The sequence below is a fragment of the Moschus berezovskii genome, chromosome 4, assembly GCF_049115385.1.
Source record: "Moschus berezovskii isolate FMDL1 chromosome 4, NW_MosBer_1.0, whole genome shotgun sequence".
Lineage (NCBI taxonomy): Eukaryota > Metazoa > Chordata > Mammalia > Artiodactyla > Moschidae > Moschus > Moschus berezovskii.
The window spans coordinates 73,774,524-73,791,239 of NC_142463.1; the positions used below are offsets into that span (position 1 = coordinate 73,774,524).

Genomic DNA, 16,716 nt, shown 5'->3' on the forward strand with positions numbered 1-16,716 from the left:
GAATGTCAAAGAGTAAACCTCTTGTATCTTGTGAAAGGCACTGAAATGTTAGATTCTATGCTTTTCTCACCTGAACAAATTGTAAGTCATCCATTTGTTGAATCTATCACTAGAGAACCTGTTCTCTTCTTTCTTAATGGCCTTCACCAACTCAGTTCTTTCTACTTGGCCCTGCTTTTTTTTCTTCTTTTCTCTTCCCTCCTATTTTCCCTTTTTTTTATTTCTTAATTATTATGCAAATTTCAAGTATCTTGATAGATTATCTACCAATAATATAAAAATGAAATTTTATTATAAAAATTATAAAATACATGAAAATAGAACAGTATGCCAAATCCTTCTGTACCCACAACTCCATCTCATCAATTACTAACCTCTGGTCACGTCAGCCCCATCCATACTCCGGCTTCTTCCCCCTTCCTAAATTATTTTGAAGCAAACCTAGACCTCATATTATTAATAAATAAAGTTCTAGGACTCTCTATGCATAAAAATCTGGTAAATAAATCTTCTAGAAATAAAGCCAAACTTTAAACCTATGACTTCCTTCACTTCATGAAAATCATCCTTTCACACAGCCTTCTGAAGTGTTGATCTTCCTAGTGCGCCTCTCTGCCCCTCCCCCTTCCTTTTTTCCTCCCTTTCGCCTCTCTAATACATTTTCAGCCTGTGGAGCCCCCACATTTTTTCTTATCAGGAAATTCAGATGTAAGTTTCTCAGTCACAGTTTTGATTCTTTGATATACTCTTTCTTTTAACTTTCAACCACTGAGAATCTATTTTGCAAGATGGCAGCACTGACTCATTTATAATTCCTTTACAAGTTTGGAGAAAAGGAGTTTTATAAAATTCACATATTCCCAAGCACCGACCCCCCCTAGCCAATCCAGATAATAGAAGCTGGTTAGACTAGTAATACACACTAACTCAAATAATGAATAAAAAAATGCACTTACAGTAGTAACTAAAATTAACTCTTGGGTGTTAGACAAAGTCTAAAACTCTAATGAAACTGAAGACTTCTTTTTATAGCATTGATAAGGCATTGAACTTTTATGTCAGTGGACCTGGGTCATGGGGATGTTTTCTTACAAGGCAAGATGTAAGTTTTGATATCGCTCCTGTGTGAGAATCAAGCAATTTCTCACAGGCAGAATGTAACCAATTTTTTTGAGGGAGTACAGATTATTTGGACAAGGTGGAGGCAGATCATTCTACAGAAGGGTATGATTACAGTGTAAATAGTTGGTGATGGACAGGGAGGCCTGGTGTGCTGTGATTCATGGGGTCGCGGAGAGTCGGACACGACTGAGCGACTGAACTGAACACATTCTATTTGCTTTTGTTTTCTGGGTGAAAAATAAATTTGTGACTCGTACATGGTAACAGAACAAAAAGAACTATGGCCAATCAACACCACTGACTTGATGCACTTTTGGAAGCCTACTATGTTCCTGAGCATTACAGACATATTTGTCCTCTGGGAAATTGTGGGAGGTACGTGCTCCACAGCTGCCCTTCACGGTCACCAAACCATGACAGTGAACTTCACACGAATCAGGGAATGTGGCAATTCTTGTTACCTCAGCACGATGAAAGAACGTGTAATTGTTGCACGCAGGGTTTACCTGTCTAGACTCAAAACTGAGGAGAGCAAAGGCTTGCTGCTTTCATCTCTGTGTTTTAATACTCAGCTTGTCAAGCCAGACCAACAGTGCCCAAGAACTATGAAGTAACTTATGAGTACTTCTGAAGTAAGTAAATACAGAAAGCCTTTAGACAGAGCCGGTAGCGCAACTTACTGGAGTTCAGGTTCACTCAGCAAGTTTGCATTTAATGCCTCTTTTGTTCTTTACCTTTTAGTGGTTCTTGAAAGCATTTTTACTTGCCTCATAGTCTTAATATGATCATTTTCCTTATTACACGCCCATTCACTTCAGAATTAGGAGTCAGAATTAGGGTCCTAGGACCCTCCCCAATATGCACGTGCAACTTTTTATTAAGTTGATTCCCCCCAGAGAGGCCTGTGGGTGCATCTTCACACTTAATATGGGGTTGGACTCCCTCCCTTTTTGACCTCCCAGAAGCCTTCCTGCGCATGTGCAGACAGGGAAGTCTTCCTTGACCTTAGGAATGGGTACCTTATCTCTACTTCATAGCTTTTGCCACTAGCATTGTCCCCTGAGAGTCTGGGTGAGAACAAAGCTTCAATTTTACTCCAATTGACAAACACCAGCTGTCCAGCCCAGGGGCCCATCTGTCTCCTACCTTAATTTGACTTAAAATTCCAGTCTATATACTACACATGATAAAGTGAATAGAAAGGTTTCCCCAGGAAAGTTTAAGAACTCTTTCTCTTGGGCTAGTGGTTTTAACTGGAGGTGAGAGATTTATTTATAGCTTCTCTTTTGGTCTTGGGAAAGCAACTATTTAGGAAAGTTGCATATATAAACAACATTGTTCTAGGAAAACAGACATTGTTGGGGGCAGAGGAGCAGAGAAGGAGAGAAAGAGATCATGCTCTGACTAGACATTTATCCACATGTCTAGATATCATTGCACGTTTAAATATTTAGAATTTTCAGTAGCATATGAATCTGAGAAAATTTACTGCATTAAGGTAGGCTTCAGATATTTGACATGTAGCTGGTATTTTCACAGTGTGAGAAATATCAAGCTGACATTATGCTTTCTCTGTGATGATTACTTCCAAATGTCAGAGAGTAGAAACTTATTCATAGGACTTCAGGGCCTGAGGATACTGTCAATTTAAAAGACATGCACATCGACTCCTGTTTTATTTAAACATGCTAAATGGAGTAAGAGAAGCAGGTTAAGAAATCAACGGAGAAAGGAAAAGCAAAGAAGAAACCTATTGACAAGAAAATTTTACATAGATTGATGCATTCTTACATCAATTTCACGGACACCTTGTGACAACAGGCTTCAGGGATGCCTCCGAATATTTCTGACAGCTGTAGTCTTGCTGTTAATATTATTTGACTGATATCACTTATATTGAATTCAGGAAATTAAAAATAAGGTATGAACTACTTGAGTTTTTGTCGATTATAGTCAAATAAATTAATATTTTCCTACCACTTTTAATACTAACATTGGATTTCAAGCTAAAATTAAAAATAATTTAATGATGTTTTAAATTAAAAATTTATCCTTTAGCTCACCAAACCCTTTAGCAGCTACTGAACCTACTGAACTGCTGCTACTTTGGAAATAACTCAAAGGAGTTATTATTATTAAACAAATTGGCCACATCAGAGATAATTATGCATTTAAATAAACCTTTGTCTTTCCAGTTATATACACAGCAGTGCTCTTAATTACTTGGGGTCACTAAAACCCCACTGGCATCCTCTGAAAGGCATTTCTCCTGCAGTTTATCTTGTTAAACTTCCTTTCTGTTCTCAGAAGCCAGTATCTTTTCCTTTTTAAGACCCCTTAGTTGGAGTGGGAAGGATGTTAATGATGGTAATATGAACTCAGTCTTTAAATCAGCCCTGTTTCCCTGACATCCATAGGTCAATGATAGGAGTCACTGTGTAGCCATCTAAATTCCCTGATTTATCTCACAAAATGTTATTTCTAATACAAACAAAAAACGTGGGACCTCTGTGAACCAGACCAGCTACTTTTTGGGTCTGCAAAATTTTAAATTGCTACTTGACAAACAAAAGGACAAGTCAAGCATGCTGAAAAAACTATCACACAGAATCATTGTAATCTTGTTCACAAAACCAGCGTTGAAACAGAATGGATTGATAATTCTGTTACCCTGTTGGTACCTGAACATTCGTAGATTTGAGTGGAGTTTAAGGATGATCATTTCATTATTAAGCTTCAAGAATCACATTGCTTTGTATCAATCGAAGATCACAAAATGAGTAATGCTGAAAAGCTAGCATTTGCCACATTTACATACTTGATTGTACCCTCAAAGGCCCAGGAGTTTCACTTGCCAATTTCAGCAGGGCTGTCCCCTGTGATTTGTTTGTTTGCTATTGTTTACATGCTAAGCCGTGTCTAACTCTTTTGAGACCCCATGGACTGTAGCGGCTAGGCATCCTTTGTCCATGGGATTTCCCAGGCAAGAATACGGGGGTGGGTGGCCATTTCCTTCTCCAGGGGATCTTCCCCACCCAGGGACTGAACCTGGGTCTCCTGCGTTGGCAGGTGGGTTTCTTTACCACTGAGCCACCAGGGAACCCTGTGAAGCCAGAGACAAATAGGAATGTTATGACACTGCTCCCAGCATCTGGGTACACATGCCCCCCGCAAGGGTCCAGGCCACCCCAGTAACATCCTTAGACTGCCAGAGCTGGCAGGTCCAACTCTCCCCTTCGGAAGCATCATTAGGAGAAAGAGAAAGAGGAATCCGGTTTTGGTCTAGAGTCTGAGTGCCAGTTACCGCTCAGCATCTGGAGGTTGTTACTGCCCCGGAGGTTTTCTGGGTGTCCCAGATCGCCTGGGTCTCTCGTACCTCCGTGAGCGCGGAGGATCTCCTCGGATCTGTTAACTGCAGTGTCTCTAACAGCTAGTTCACTTCTGAGCCAGACAGGGGCTGACCTCTTCTGGTCACTTCCCTGCTTAGTTTTTTTTCGTAACCTCCAAGTTCCCTTCAAGGACAAGTCTGGGAGGGAATGGCTAGTGTCCAAAGCCCGGACTAAAGTTAGAGAATTTCCGGCTTTGCTAGGCGGCTTCCCTCTGTTAGAAAAGCAGCGGGTGAGCTGCACGGCGGCCTCTGGCAGACACCCCGCCTCGGACCGCAGGGCCTCCACCCTCGGAGAGAAGTCCCCGGAACTGCGTGAGTCCTCGCGCGGCGGTCGCAGAGCCGGAGCCCGCGCGCGGGGCGTCCGGAGGCATCCCGCGCGCGGAGCGCCCCCCGGTGGCCGCCCGGCCGCGCCGTCCTGGGACGGCCGGGGCGGCCGCGGCGGCGGAAGGGGCGGTGCCGAGCGTGCGGGGCGGCGCGGCCATGGCGGAGCCGGTGCGGGAGGAGCTCTCGGCCCTGGCAGCGATTTTCTGCGGGCCTGACGAGTGGGAAGTGCTGAGTCTCTCAGGTGACTACCTCCGCGCCCGAGGGGCCCGGGCTCGCCACCGCCTCGGCCGGGCTCCGCGCCCCGAGCGCACCCGTGGGGCCGGGGTGGCTGACCGATGGCGTGGCCGGCGCCGGGGCGGCGCGTGTGCGGGGGCCGGCGCGGAGCGCGGCGACCCTAAGAGCGCGAATAGCGGAGCGCCCTGCCCGCTGCTCTGCGGTCAGCCGAGAACGCATCGCTCAGGCTCGCGCGGCCCGTCGGCCGGGGCCTGCTTCCCGCGCCCCTGCGTCCGCTGCTCCGTCTCTCCCGCTGCTCTCGCGGCTCACCCTCACTCGCCCGTTCCACTCGCCCCCCATTCCTTGATTCCCCCCATTCTCCCGTTCCCCCCCGCCACTCGCCTGTACACCCCCTTCAAACATACTCGCGCCCGCGTTTCACCCCCTGATTGGCCTGGTCACTGCTCAGCTTGCCGAGGGCTACCAGCTGCGCCCTCCTGGACAGCGGCCCCCCAGGCTTTCCCTGGCTGTCCTGAATTTATTCTTCAGATCTCATCTTAAAAAGAGGTCTCTCCTGACACCCCTAGTTTAAAGCCAACTTCCCCATCAGGGCACCCACTGAAGTTTAACTCAATGTTGCAAGAAGGCAGGACCTTGCCTGTTTTGTAATCGTAAAACTGCAGGCACCTAGGTCAGTGCCAGGCACGTGGTAGGTATTCATAGTAAATAACTGTTGAGTGAGTTTTTGAATTCAACCAGCGCTCACTCAGAGCGCTCTCAGTTGGATTTTCTTCAGCTTTTTCTAGTTCGCTTTAAGGTGGTTGTCAATTACAGGCTCTTGGGGCGCATTAATTGTTCCTCTCACATTTGAGTCCCTGAAAACGCAAGGTTTCAAAGACACTGTCCCCGGAGCTTACAGTTTAGAACGGTTCTTCTGGCTTTATTTTCATAATAGTGAAAACTTACTCTCTGTACCTGTCTGTAGCTTCTGTTAAGGAAAAAACAAAACTTCAGTTTATGAAAAAGTGCAGTGAGGCAGATGATTTTCAATTTTCTCTTAGCTTTCAAATACATTATGTAAATTTTTTGGCATGAGATTTAAACTTCTGTCATGTTTCAGCTGCTATTAAAATTGTCTTTCTGACCATAAATTGATTGACCTTTAGGAAGGTAGTCTAAAATGTCTGGGTGTTGTGAGAAAGCTATCCAGGGTTAGGATCTATTCCTCGTGTCATGTGATGTGTTATTCAACCACGGAGCCCGGGTTGCCTCCTTTTCGTTTTTTTCTCTTGTTCACCAGTCTGTACACGTTCATTTAGCACTGTTGTGTTCTGGGCATCGTGAACCAGTTTATGTGGTGAAGCTGCTTTCTTTTCAATGCCTAGTCTGTCTTGCAGCTTTCTGAAACAACGTTTAAAATCATGAGAAGATGTACTCACTTTTAGTGGTTTTTTTTTTTTTTTTTGTCACCTATCTTCTGATTGGATAGCATTTGTTATTCTTTATCATCTTACTTGCTGCCTTTACTACTGTCTTTATTGATAATTACTTCATTACTTCTACTTGAGGCAGGCTATTTGAGGATATCATTAGTTTTCTTTAATTCCTTTATCATGGCTCACCTGGGAATATCCTGGGAAAATGAACCTATGATTTACCATTACACCTGAAAGAGGATGGAGTGATAGTGGTCTGCATCCTCAGTACATGGTTGAACATATGACACTGCTGATGGTTCAGAGAAAACCGAAAAAAGTAAGCACAGAAAGAAAGGGAGCAATTTTTTGATACAAAGAACACTGTGGACCCTTTATCTGCTGTTAAATTGAGCATGACTTCAAGCCATGCCTCCTAATTAATTTAATTCAGTGTTCTGGCATCAGTAAGTAATTGAATTATAAAAGAATTCAGTGTAACAACTTAGGACATTTTGTTGCTGAAAGGTTCATTGGAGAATAAAACAATTCAGTGGTTGAAATAGGAATGTTTGATGTTCACAACTGGGAATTAAGGGTAAGTAAGAACTTCTTTCATAGACCACAGTAAACATCCAGTGGGATGCTGGCTACCACTCTCGTGGTCACTGTCAGCTTGGATTGGAGGATATAAGCTTAACACCAGAACATTCTGAGTACCGTCAATTCCTTCCTGGCCTTCCCCTCAAATAAGCTTCTCTTTGTTGCCCTTGAAATCAGGTTAACATTGGTAGGACTGCGCTTCTGGTAGGAGGTAGCCCAGGAAGGCTCAGGCTGCCAACCCAGGGGTCATCTATTAAGGTCATAAGATTGAAGAGTCTCAATAATTGCATTCTTTTGGCTGGACTAATTTGTGCTGAGAATTTCAGGGGACCTACATACACTGTGGCCTCTTTGTGAGGGTTTAGTAAGTTCATTGTAAGAGGCATCAGCTGTAGCTTTCTCTTATGGGTGTAAATTCTGAAAGCTCCAACACCTGCCTACTAGGGCATGCCATGGGTAGACTAAGTCAGGGGCATTCTGCTGCTCCCTGTGCAATGCAGTCAGACAAAGTGCCAGGTTTAATGGGGTTGCCTGCCATATACCTGATACTTTAAATGCATCTTATTTGATGAGAGGTATTTTTTTGTTTCAAGATTTTTTATTTTTTGCTTATTTTTCAAGAAGTATTTATGCATATATACATAATCTCTTGTATATCTGAGAGAACAAATGGTAGAGAAGAATGGGCAATTTGAACAACTTTATTCAAAAGAAAGATAGGTAAGCTGTGATTAAGCAAATGAATTGACAAGGAATTATTCTCAGATACTGGGAAAACAGTGACAGAGAATCCTGAAAGACATTTAAAAGATGTGTCAGTGAAATTTAAAGTCAGTTAGAACCCTAACTTTTTTTTTCATGGAAACTGGACAAATCTAGGCTTTCCTGGTGGCTCAGTTGGTAAAGAATCTGCCTGCAATGTGGGAGACCTGGGTTCGATCCCTGGGTTGAGAAGATCCCCTGGAGGAGGGCATGGCAACCCATTCCAGTATTCTTGCCTGGAGAATCCCCATGGACAGGGAAGCCTGGCAGGCTCCATGGGGTCGCAAAGAGTTGGACACAATTGAGTGACTAAACATACAGCACAGACACATCTAAAGGAGGAAACATTGTTAAATCTACCAGGCTTGTCATTAGTCCTGATGAGGGGTGCTTTTTATTTTATAGAGAAGATAACAGATGCTCAGGCTGATTCAGTAACCACTAGGCTTGAGTGTACGGACTCTTGCAGTGCATCATGCTCCTTAATAGAGATGAGTTGCTGCAACAGGAAAATAGTTCTTAGAGAGCAAGGATAACACTTGTCCAGAAAAAGAGAGCAAGACGAACGCCCAGAGCAAAGAATCAGGTGTGGTCCAGCTTACGTTCAGAATAGTTATGAGGGTAACGTGTGTGCCTGGCCATGTGGGTACCGGTGAAGTAGGTGAGACTGGTGATGTTACAGATCTTCATTTTCTTGATGAGGTAATCGGAGGTCACAGAGAGTATATCACCACAGTCAGTGTTCATTATACATTGAATTGTGTTTTTGGAAATCATCTTACAGATAAGCATGTTGTAAAATGGGAGGGTGTAAGACTCAATATCATATGATATGTTTGCACGGTAGCTTCAGAGTAAATTTTTGTGTTCTGCTAACACTAATGTTCAGACTGCATTGGACCTCCCTGCAAAATGAATCATTACTGTCACCCACTGACCCCTCTAAATCTGCTCAGCCCTGTTCCCTGCTGATTGTTGGTACTGAGGTCACCTCTAAAACCAATTCAGCCTTGAACTTCACTTATAAAGGAGGGATTGCCACTTTGAACTTCACTTATTCTTAGTTTTTTTTTTTTCTTTTAATATATATATAACAATCCAGCTGCAGCACTGGTGGATGTATACTTGTGGGGAGGCATCTGGGAGCAAGAGGGAAAAAATCCTGTACAATAAAGTAAGAGAGGCTGTTGGGGACCTTTTGGTAATTTTCTGAACAAAGTCTTACCCTGAGGACATGTAAATACTGCAAAAAAAAAAAAAAAAAGAAGTATAGGGAAAGCCAGTTGTATGTGGTATATAAATGATTTGTTCAGTTGCTCAGTCGTGTCCGACTCTTTGCACTGCAGCACTCCAGGCTTCCCTGTCCATCACCAACTCCTGGAGCTTGCTCAAGCTCATGTCCTTCCAGTCAGTGATGCTATGATTCAATGATGCAGTGATTGCAATGATGCAGTCATGATGCAGTGATTTCCTAATAGGCTCTAAATGAATCTTGAAGAATTCATCCTCTTAAATTTGTTTACGTTTTCCACTGACTTCTGTTATTGTAGAGTATTTATTGAATTTCTGTTGTGTGTATGTAGGGTGACTTCTTAAAAATAATGGTATGGAATTTGGGATTTATTTCTATTTCTCTAGTTTGAATTTCTGTTGTTTGGAGTGTAGATAGGAACATACTTTCTTTCATTTACTTGTAAGGAAGAATAAGGTTTGAAACCCCTATTTTGGTTATGAAATTGATACACTTATTTTAAGGCATAAAGACTTATTTAAAAAAAATCCAAACTAGGGAATAGGTGTGTGAACTTTAATCAGAGGCTCTTGCCTCTTAAATCTTTTGCTAGGATCTTTAGATGAAAATATTCTTGGAACTTATGAAAATTGTAGATTCCTAGGGCAGGCATAAGTTTTCTGTGGCATAGATGTTTATTGAGAATGATGAGTTTGTGAGTTGAACTTAATAACCACAGTGTCTTGGTGCCAGGGAAGGCCAGAGATTAGCAGTAAGATATAGAACACCATTATTTTTCTGTTAATCACTCTGTTTCTAACCTGTTCAATAAACGTAAAGTAGATAGGAACAACCTTGTTTTCTTTTTTATGGAAAAATAGCCCAAATAAGACTGACAGTATATGTGATTACATGAAAATTTCCGAGGCAAAAAGAGCCAGTTTAATTGCTTGTACAAACCAAAGCAGATGAGAAAGGAAGGGTAATATCCATGCTTCTAGAGTTTTAGGGAGAAAATGAGTTTTAAAAGAAGGTACAATTTTACTACTGCATTAAATATCAGCAGTATTGGGGTTATGTTATTGGGATTTTCATGTTCTTACAGAGATAGCGTCATTTTGTGTAATTTCAGTTTGCAACTCCTGTGTGTGTGTGTGTGTGTGTGTTTGTGGAAGGAATCATAGAGAAAACCAAGTAGGAAGGTTGTTAGTCCTTTCCAATTCTTGATAGAATTAAAGTACTTTTCCGTCTAAACATAACTAATAATTTCACAATTTCCAAAGCTAAAGTCAGGATTTTCTCTCATTGCTTTTCTATTTGCTGACTTGTTGTGTAGTTGCTAAGTTGTGTCCAACTCTTTTGTAACCCTATGGATTGTAGCCCGCCAGGCTTCTCTGTCTGTGGAATTCTCCAGGCAAGAATAATTGACATAGAGAACAGACCTATGGACATGGGGATAGGCGAGGGGGCGTGGGGAGGAAGGAGAGGGTAGGATGTATGGAGAGAGTAACATGGAAACTTACGTTACCATATGTAAGATAGAGAGCCAGTGGGAATTTGCTGTATGTCTCAGGGAACTCAATCCGGGGCTCTGTAACAACCTAGAGGGGTGGGATGGGGAGGAAGGTGGAAGGGAGGTTCCAGAGGGAGGGGATGTATGTATACTTAAGGCTGATGCATGTTGATGTTTGTCAGAAATCAGCACAATTCTGTAAAGCAATTATCCTTCAATTAAAAAAAGTATTTTCAATAGATGAATTAAAAAAAAAGAATACTTGAGTCAGTTGCCATTTACTCCTCCAAAGGATCTTCCCAACCCAGGGATCGAACCCTAGTCACTTATGTTTCCTGTGCCTATTTGTTAAATGATGAATGAAGAGCTTTAAAAATTATGTCTCCCCCTTGAGAGGGAAAGTGGACCCTCTAGATGATTTCTAGAGGGTTTATTTAGTCTAGTGGTTACATGTTGTCTGTTGGTGTATTTATAATACCCATTTTACCAAGTGAAATGTAATGATCTTACTGACATCCAGGGAGCCTACTTTAATAATAAAATATATATATATATGTTTTTTTTTTTAAAAAAAGGAGAAGTAGCAGGATCGGAGAAGGCAATGGCAAGCCACTCCAGTACTCTTGCCTGGAAAATCCCATGGATGGAGGAGCCTGGTAGGCTGCAATCCGTGGGGTTGCTAAGGGTCGGACACGACTGAGCGACTTCACTTTCACTTTTCACTTTCATGCATTGGAGAAGGAAATGGCAACCCACTCCAGTGTTCTTGCCTGGAGAATCCCAGGGACGGGGGAGCCTGGTGGGCTTCCGTCTATGGGGTCACACAGAGTCGGACACGACTAAAGTGACTTAGCAGCAGCAGCAGGATAGAAGAAAGAAAGATTTTGAGAATCTGGTTGTGGATTTTAGGGGAATGCACTAAGTTGTTTGGAAAATTTTTCTTTATGCAGTCACATTTTTCTTGCATAATACAAATTTAAGTTGTATCATTTTAATATGATCTTTATAATGGCTACTGCCTGAGTTTTGGAGTAGTGTCCTAAAACAGCAGTACTTTGTCTCTGATACTGAAGATATTACTAAAGAAAAACCTTGTGTAATGGATGTGTTTGGTCCTGTATAAATCAATGTCCATAACCATGGCTTCTGAATAAATGGAATCAGATGGCTAGAGAGCCATTTTAATGTTCTGTTCAGTTCTTTAAAATCGGGATACATTCGGGTTTCCATTGTCAAGGCTGTTGAGCAGCAATCCAGGTATGAAAATGAGAATGATCTGACTGCCTGTCTTGTGAAGGAGAATGAAACAAGGGCTGTTGAGATAGAAGTAGGGTAGACGAAGGCAAGTTAACTTCAAAGAGCCTCCTCGGCACCCAGTCCTGTTCTGTTCTCTTCTGATCTGTGTGCTTCTGCCTGTGTGTGTGCCCCTGCAGAATGAATCAGCCTGACATTTTATCAGCTTGTGAAAGTGGGGTGAAGTGGTGTGGAACACATCAGAGGGGTGAAGTGGAGCAAATCTGAAAGAGAGCAGAGCGTTTCATCTTGTATCCTGTGTGTACCTTCCCCTTGCCCCCTCCTCGTGGAGCCAGAAAACGGCTAAACTGATGGCCGCCCCATTTTAGTTCCTCTCGCTGCCTTCAGGTTACACTGATAATAATACATTGAAGTGAGAAAAAGCGGGTCCAGGCAGTTACTGTGTATGCACGGTCGTGACGTTCTCTGTACCCTTACAACCACCACACGGGATCCAGTATGTGCTTCTGCTTGGACTCACTGCAACATGATTTTCATTGGATTTAGTGTATAGCTTTTAAGCTAATTCCTGATTATAAATACACGATACTGTTTCTTGGAAGGTTTGTATGAGTTTATTAGGAATTTCCAGAATTAGCAACTAAGTCTGGGTGGAAACAAAATCATATAAGGAGAAACCTTTCTGGTGATCTAAATAAAAGAGGATGATAATAGCAATTGTAAAAGCCAGTGAAATCCTGGGTGCTGGTTGAGCATGAGTCTATGAATGTGTATATGTATATATGACTGAAAGAAAACACCTGTAAATCATGGCTTTCTTAGTGTGATGTGTCTCTTCATAAAATAACTTAGTTTTCATAGGAAAAATAAATTGACATCTGAAACCAAAATTTTCTCTTGTTTGTGTTCCATTCAAATTGAATTAGGTTCAACTAATCATTATTTTTGGATGCTTTCCAGAGACAGATGGGGCTGTGTTCAGAATACTCACGAAGGCGGAAGGATTTACAGATACGGATATACCCTTGCAGTTGGTATTCCACTTACCGCTCAGTTACCCGTCCTGTCTGCCTGGTATTGTGGTGAACTCCAAGCACTTGACCAGGGCCCAGTGTGAAATCGTGAAGGAGAAGTTACTGGAGCAAGCAGAGACCCTTTTGTTGGAACCTATGGTTCATGAGCTGGTTCTCTGGATTCAACAAAACCTCAGGCACATCCTCAAGTGCCCAGAAGCAGGAGGTGGCGGTGAAAATTGCTCTTCTGCAGCAAGCATGACTGTGGATGATGGGTTGTGGATGACTCTTTTGCATTTAGATCACATGAGAGCGAAGGCTAAATATGTCAAAACTGTGGAGAAGTGGGCTTCTGATTTAAGGCTGACAGGAAGACTGATGTTCATGGGTAAAATCATACTGATTTTACTGCAGGGAGACAGAAATGACATCAAGGTGCCAAAAAGTTTGATGTTGAATGTGAATTTGGCTATTTTCTGCTAAAATGGTGTTTTGTAACAATGGGACAGATGAATCATTAGGATGTTTCTGCGTGCACTCTTACCATGTTAATAGATCTTTATTTTCTTTTTTAAAGACTATCTGTAACTTCTAATTACAACTACAGACTTGTAAAGCTTGAAGAATAAGTAGAAGATTATGTTTTAAAAATCATGCCACTTAATGAAAGTGATAGGTTATTAAAAACGAAATCTCTATGGTACACAAATGTTTCTGTAATTCGCTTTGAGCCTAAACTTTATAAATTTGCACTAATTTTGTGCCTATTTGTATTTCTTTCCTTGGTTAAGCACATAGCAATGTATGTATTTGTGGGTAAGCCTGCAAAATTTTAATTTGGCAGTTAAAGATACATTCTGATGCTTGAATTTGGTATCTTTAGTACCTGGAAAGAGGCTCTGGTCCCTCTTAACCAGGATTTAGTGTGAGTGGAAGTAGAATCATTAGGGCTGTCAGCTTGTCATCTCCTCCTTAACTTTTACTTTCCACCTGACTTGTCTCAGCAGCTGCTTTCAAAATCATCATCTTCTTCAGATTTTTCAAGTTCTCATTCTGTCCACATCTAACCTGCTTTATGTGGGACCAGACAAGGAAAACTGCTTACTATATGTTAAATCTAAAAAGTGTGACAAATCACTTAATAGGTTTTATGCTTTCAAATGGGTTGGGTCAAGAATAATTACAGTGGAATTCATTTAAAACAGATTTGTCTTTCATAACTTATTGTCTTAAAGATTTGTAGGGTTACTACAAATTTGTAGGATTACATAGCTTTTTCATGATGGGCTCTTAACACAAAACTTGATAATTGATAACCTCAGTTAACCAGAGTAGTGCTAGGTTACAGTGTATAGGTACAAAGCATTTTCAGATTTAATACAGATCTTGGGTTGGGGTCTGACCAAGGAACCACATATTTTAAGGTGATGTATATACATGGCAACCATTCCAGTATCCTTGACTGGAGAATTCCTTGGACAGAGGATCCTGGCAGGCTACAGTCCATGGGGTCGCAAAGAGTCAGACATGACTGAGCGACTATCACTCACTCACTCATAGCATATCTATAAAGCTGGACTCTTTTGGGTAAAATACTGACTGACTAAATGAATGCTCATAATTTTTTGCTCATACTTCCCCAAAGGGCTCAGATGTTTCTTTAAGCCAGCTCAGGCATATTAGGATAAGTAGAGCTGTTTTGCAGATGTTTTTACTCTGATTGGATCCATCAATTAATGAATATATATTTAATCATATGGCTAGACCTGTGCTAATGCAGAGAACTTTTTAAAATAGTTCTTTCTTTTTTATTAACTTTCCCTAAAATGCCATTTAATGTAAATATCTCTGTTAACATTTTAAAGATTGTTTATCAAGATTGAGAATTACAGGTACATATTTATGGATTCCATCAACTTGGAAAGTTTGGTGCTGTGTGCCTATTAACTTCACTCTGACCTTGAAGTAGTAATAGTACTGTAATAATGGCAGTGGCTGGTGCTGTGTTAAGTGCTGTTGTGCCAGGCATGTATTAGCTCATTTAACCATCACAGCTTCCCTATAAGGTAGCTGTTAAGAGCAAGCATTTTATGGAGTAGGTTTCTGAGGCACAGAGGGTTTAGGTAACTAACCCCAGAATCAGCTCTAGTAGGCTGACTAGTCTACATTTAAGCCTGTGTAGGTGGAGAAGGCAATGGCAAGCCACTCCAGTACTGTTGCCTAGAAAATCTCATGGACGGAGGAGCCTGGTGGGCTGCAGTCCATGGGGCCTCGAAGAGTCGGACGCGACTAAGCGACTTCACTTTCACTTTTCACTTTCACACATTGGAGAAGGAAATGGCAACCCACTCCAGTGTTCTTGCCTGGGGAATCCCAGGGACGGGGGAGCCTGGTGGGCTTCCGTCTATGGGGTCACACAGAGTCGGACACGACTGAAGTGACTTAGCAGCAGCAGTTGGATTAGAACCTTCTTTACTCCAGCATTCACCAACATGTTATGCTTCCAAGTACATAGAAACACTGTATAACTCTTTTACTGGTTGATTCAGAAAGCGAGTACTCTGTCAGCATGCAAACAGGCCAGCAGATTATTTCTCCTTTAAGACTTTGAGTTTCAGAGTAAGATATGTATTTAACATACTGTTTTATCATTTAGGAGTACCTGATTCTTCAGAAAACCTGCAAAGTGGATGTGGACTCAAGTGGAAAGAAATGCAAAGAGAAAATGATTAGTGTACTGTTTGAAACAAAAGTACAGACAGAACACAAAAGGTATAATTTAGTACTATTGCAGATGGAAAAGCAACTGAATCGATAATTATACTCTGACAAATTTAGGCATATTCATGAGTTTCTCTTGTATAATGCAGGTTTCTGGCATTTGAAGTCAAAGAGTATTCATCGTTGGATGAGTTACAAAAGGAATTTGAAACTACAGGACTTAAGAAGCTTTTCTCTGAATTTGTACTTAGACTGGTAAAATGAAGTTGAGGACAGGAATCTTTTGGTGAAACTACAGTGTTTTTTTTTGTTGTTGTTGTTTTGTTTTCTTTTTTCATTGGATTTTGAGAGTGGCTAATTGAAACTCATAAGGGAACAATTTTAGAGTTTCTCTGAAGCAGAATGACAGACACCATCATAACTTCAGGACAAAAGACAATTCTGCTTATGGAATATTAAACAGTAAAAATACCCATGTATTCTAATTTTGCCAGTAGAAACTGAGTTCAATAGATGGAATGTTATTTCAGAGATAAATATAAAAAGATGATGGTAAATGAGCCCTTGTGTTTATACAGAGGATTTGTTTGGAACTGTGCAATTTGCTGGCTAATTTTCTTGTAATTAAATGAATTTTTAAAAAGAGATTTGTTTTCATGTTTACTTTTTTCATGTTTATATTTTTAGCATTTGATAATGATTTTCCCTCATTCAGCTTATTATGTCTAATGTTTTAAGTTGAATGTTAAGAAAAATATAACACTGATTTCTTTGTGGAATTGAATAAATAGTTAGTTTAAATACAAACCAAAGAAGTTCTATAGAACTTGATTTGATTTACAATTGCTTTCTTTGGGCTCCCTGAATAGCATGGTGCTTACTAGTTATAGGACTGAAGAGTCAATTTAAAAGAAAATTCTTTTTTGAAAAATTTACAGTCTAGTTTTACAAGGGAAGAAATGTTTTACACAAAATGAACTTGAGTAACCAGAGGGAGGAAATTATATGGAGATTTTTTAAATTTCTGATGCAAAATTTGGTAAAGTCTGATAATCTCAAAATGTATTTGATATAAGGAGAGCAGGAATAAAATAAAAGCTTGTGTTAAAATCTGTTCCAAAAGTATAGACAGGCATTTATGTTTAAGGAAGGATATT

At 41.0% G+C, this 16,716-nt stretch overlaps 1 protein-coding gene across 1 annotated transcript; it reads left to right on the forward strand.

The window, feature by feature from the left end:
• The first annotated feature begins 4,936 nt into the window (after nucleotides 1-4,936).
• Nucleotides 4,937-16,028, forward strand: RWDD3 (RWD domain containing 3). Its single transcript, XM_055403127.2, has 4 exons — nucleotides 4,937-5,075; nucleotides 12,786-13,273; nucleotides 15,495-15,610; nucleotides 15,709-16,028. The coding sequence occupies exons 1-4, from the start codon at nucleotides 4,991-4,993 to the stop codon at nucleotides 15,821-15,823; spliced, it is 804 nt and encodes a 267-aa protein (XP_055259102.2). The 5' UTR covers nucleotides 4,937-4,990; the 3' UTR covers nucleotides 15,824-16,028.
• The last annotated feature ends 688 nt before the right edge of the window (nucleotides 16,029-16,716 follow it).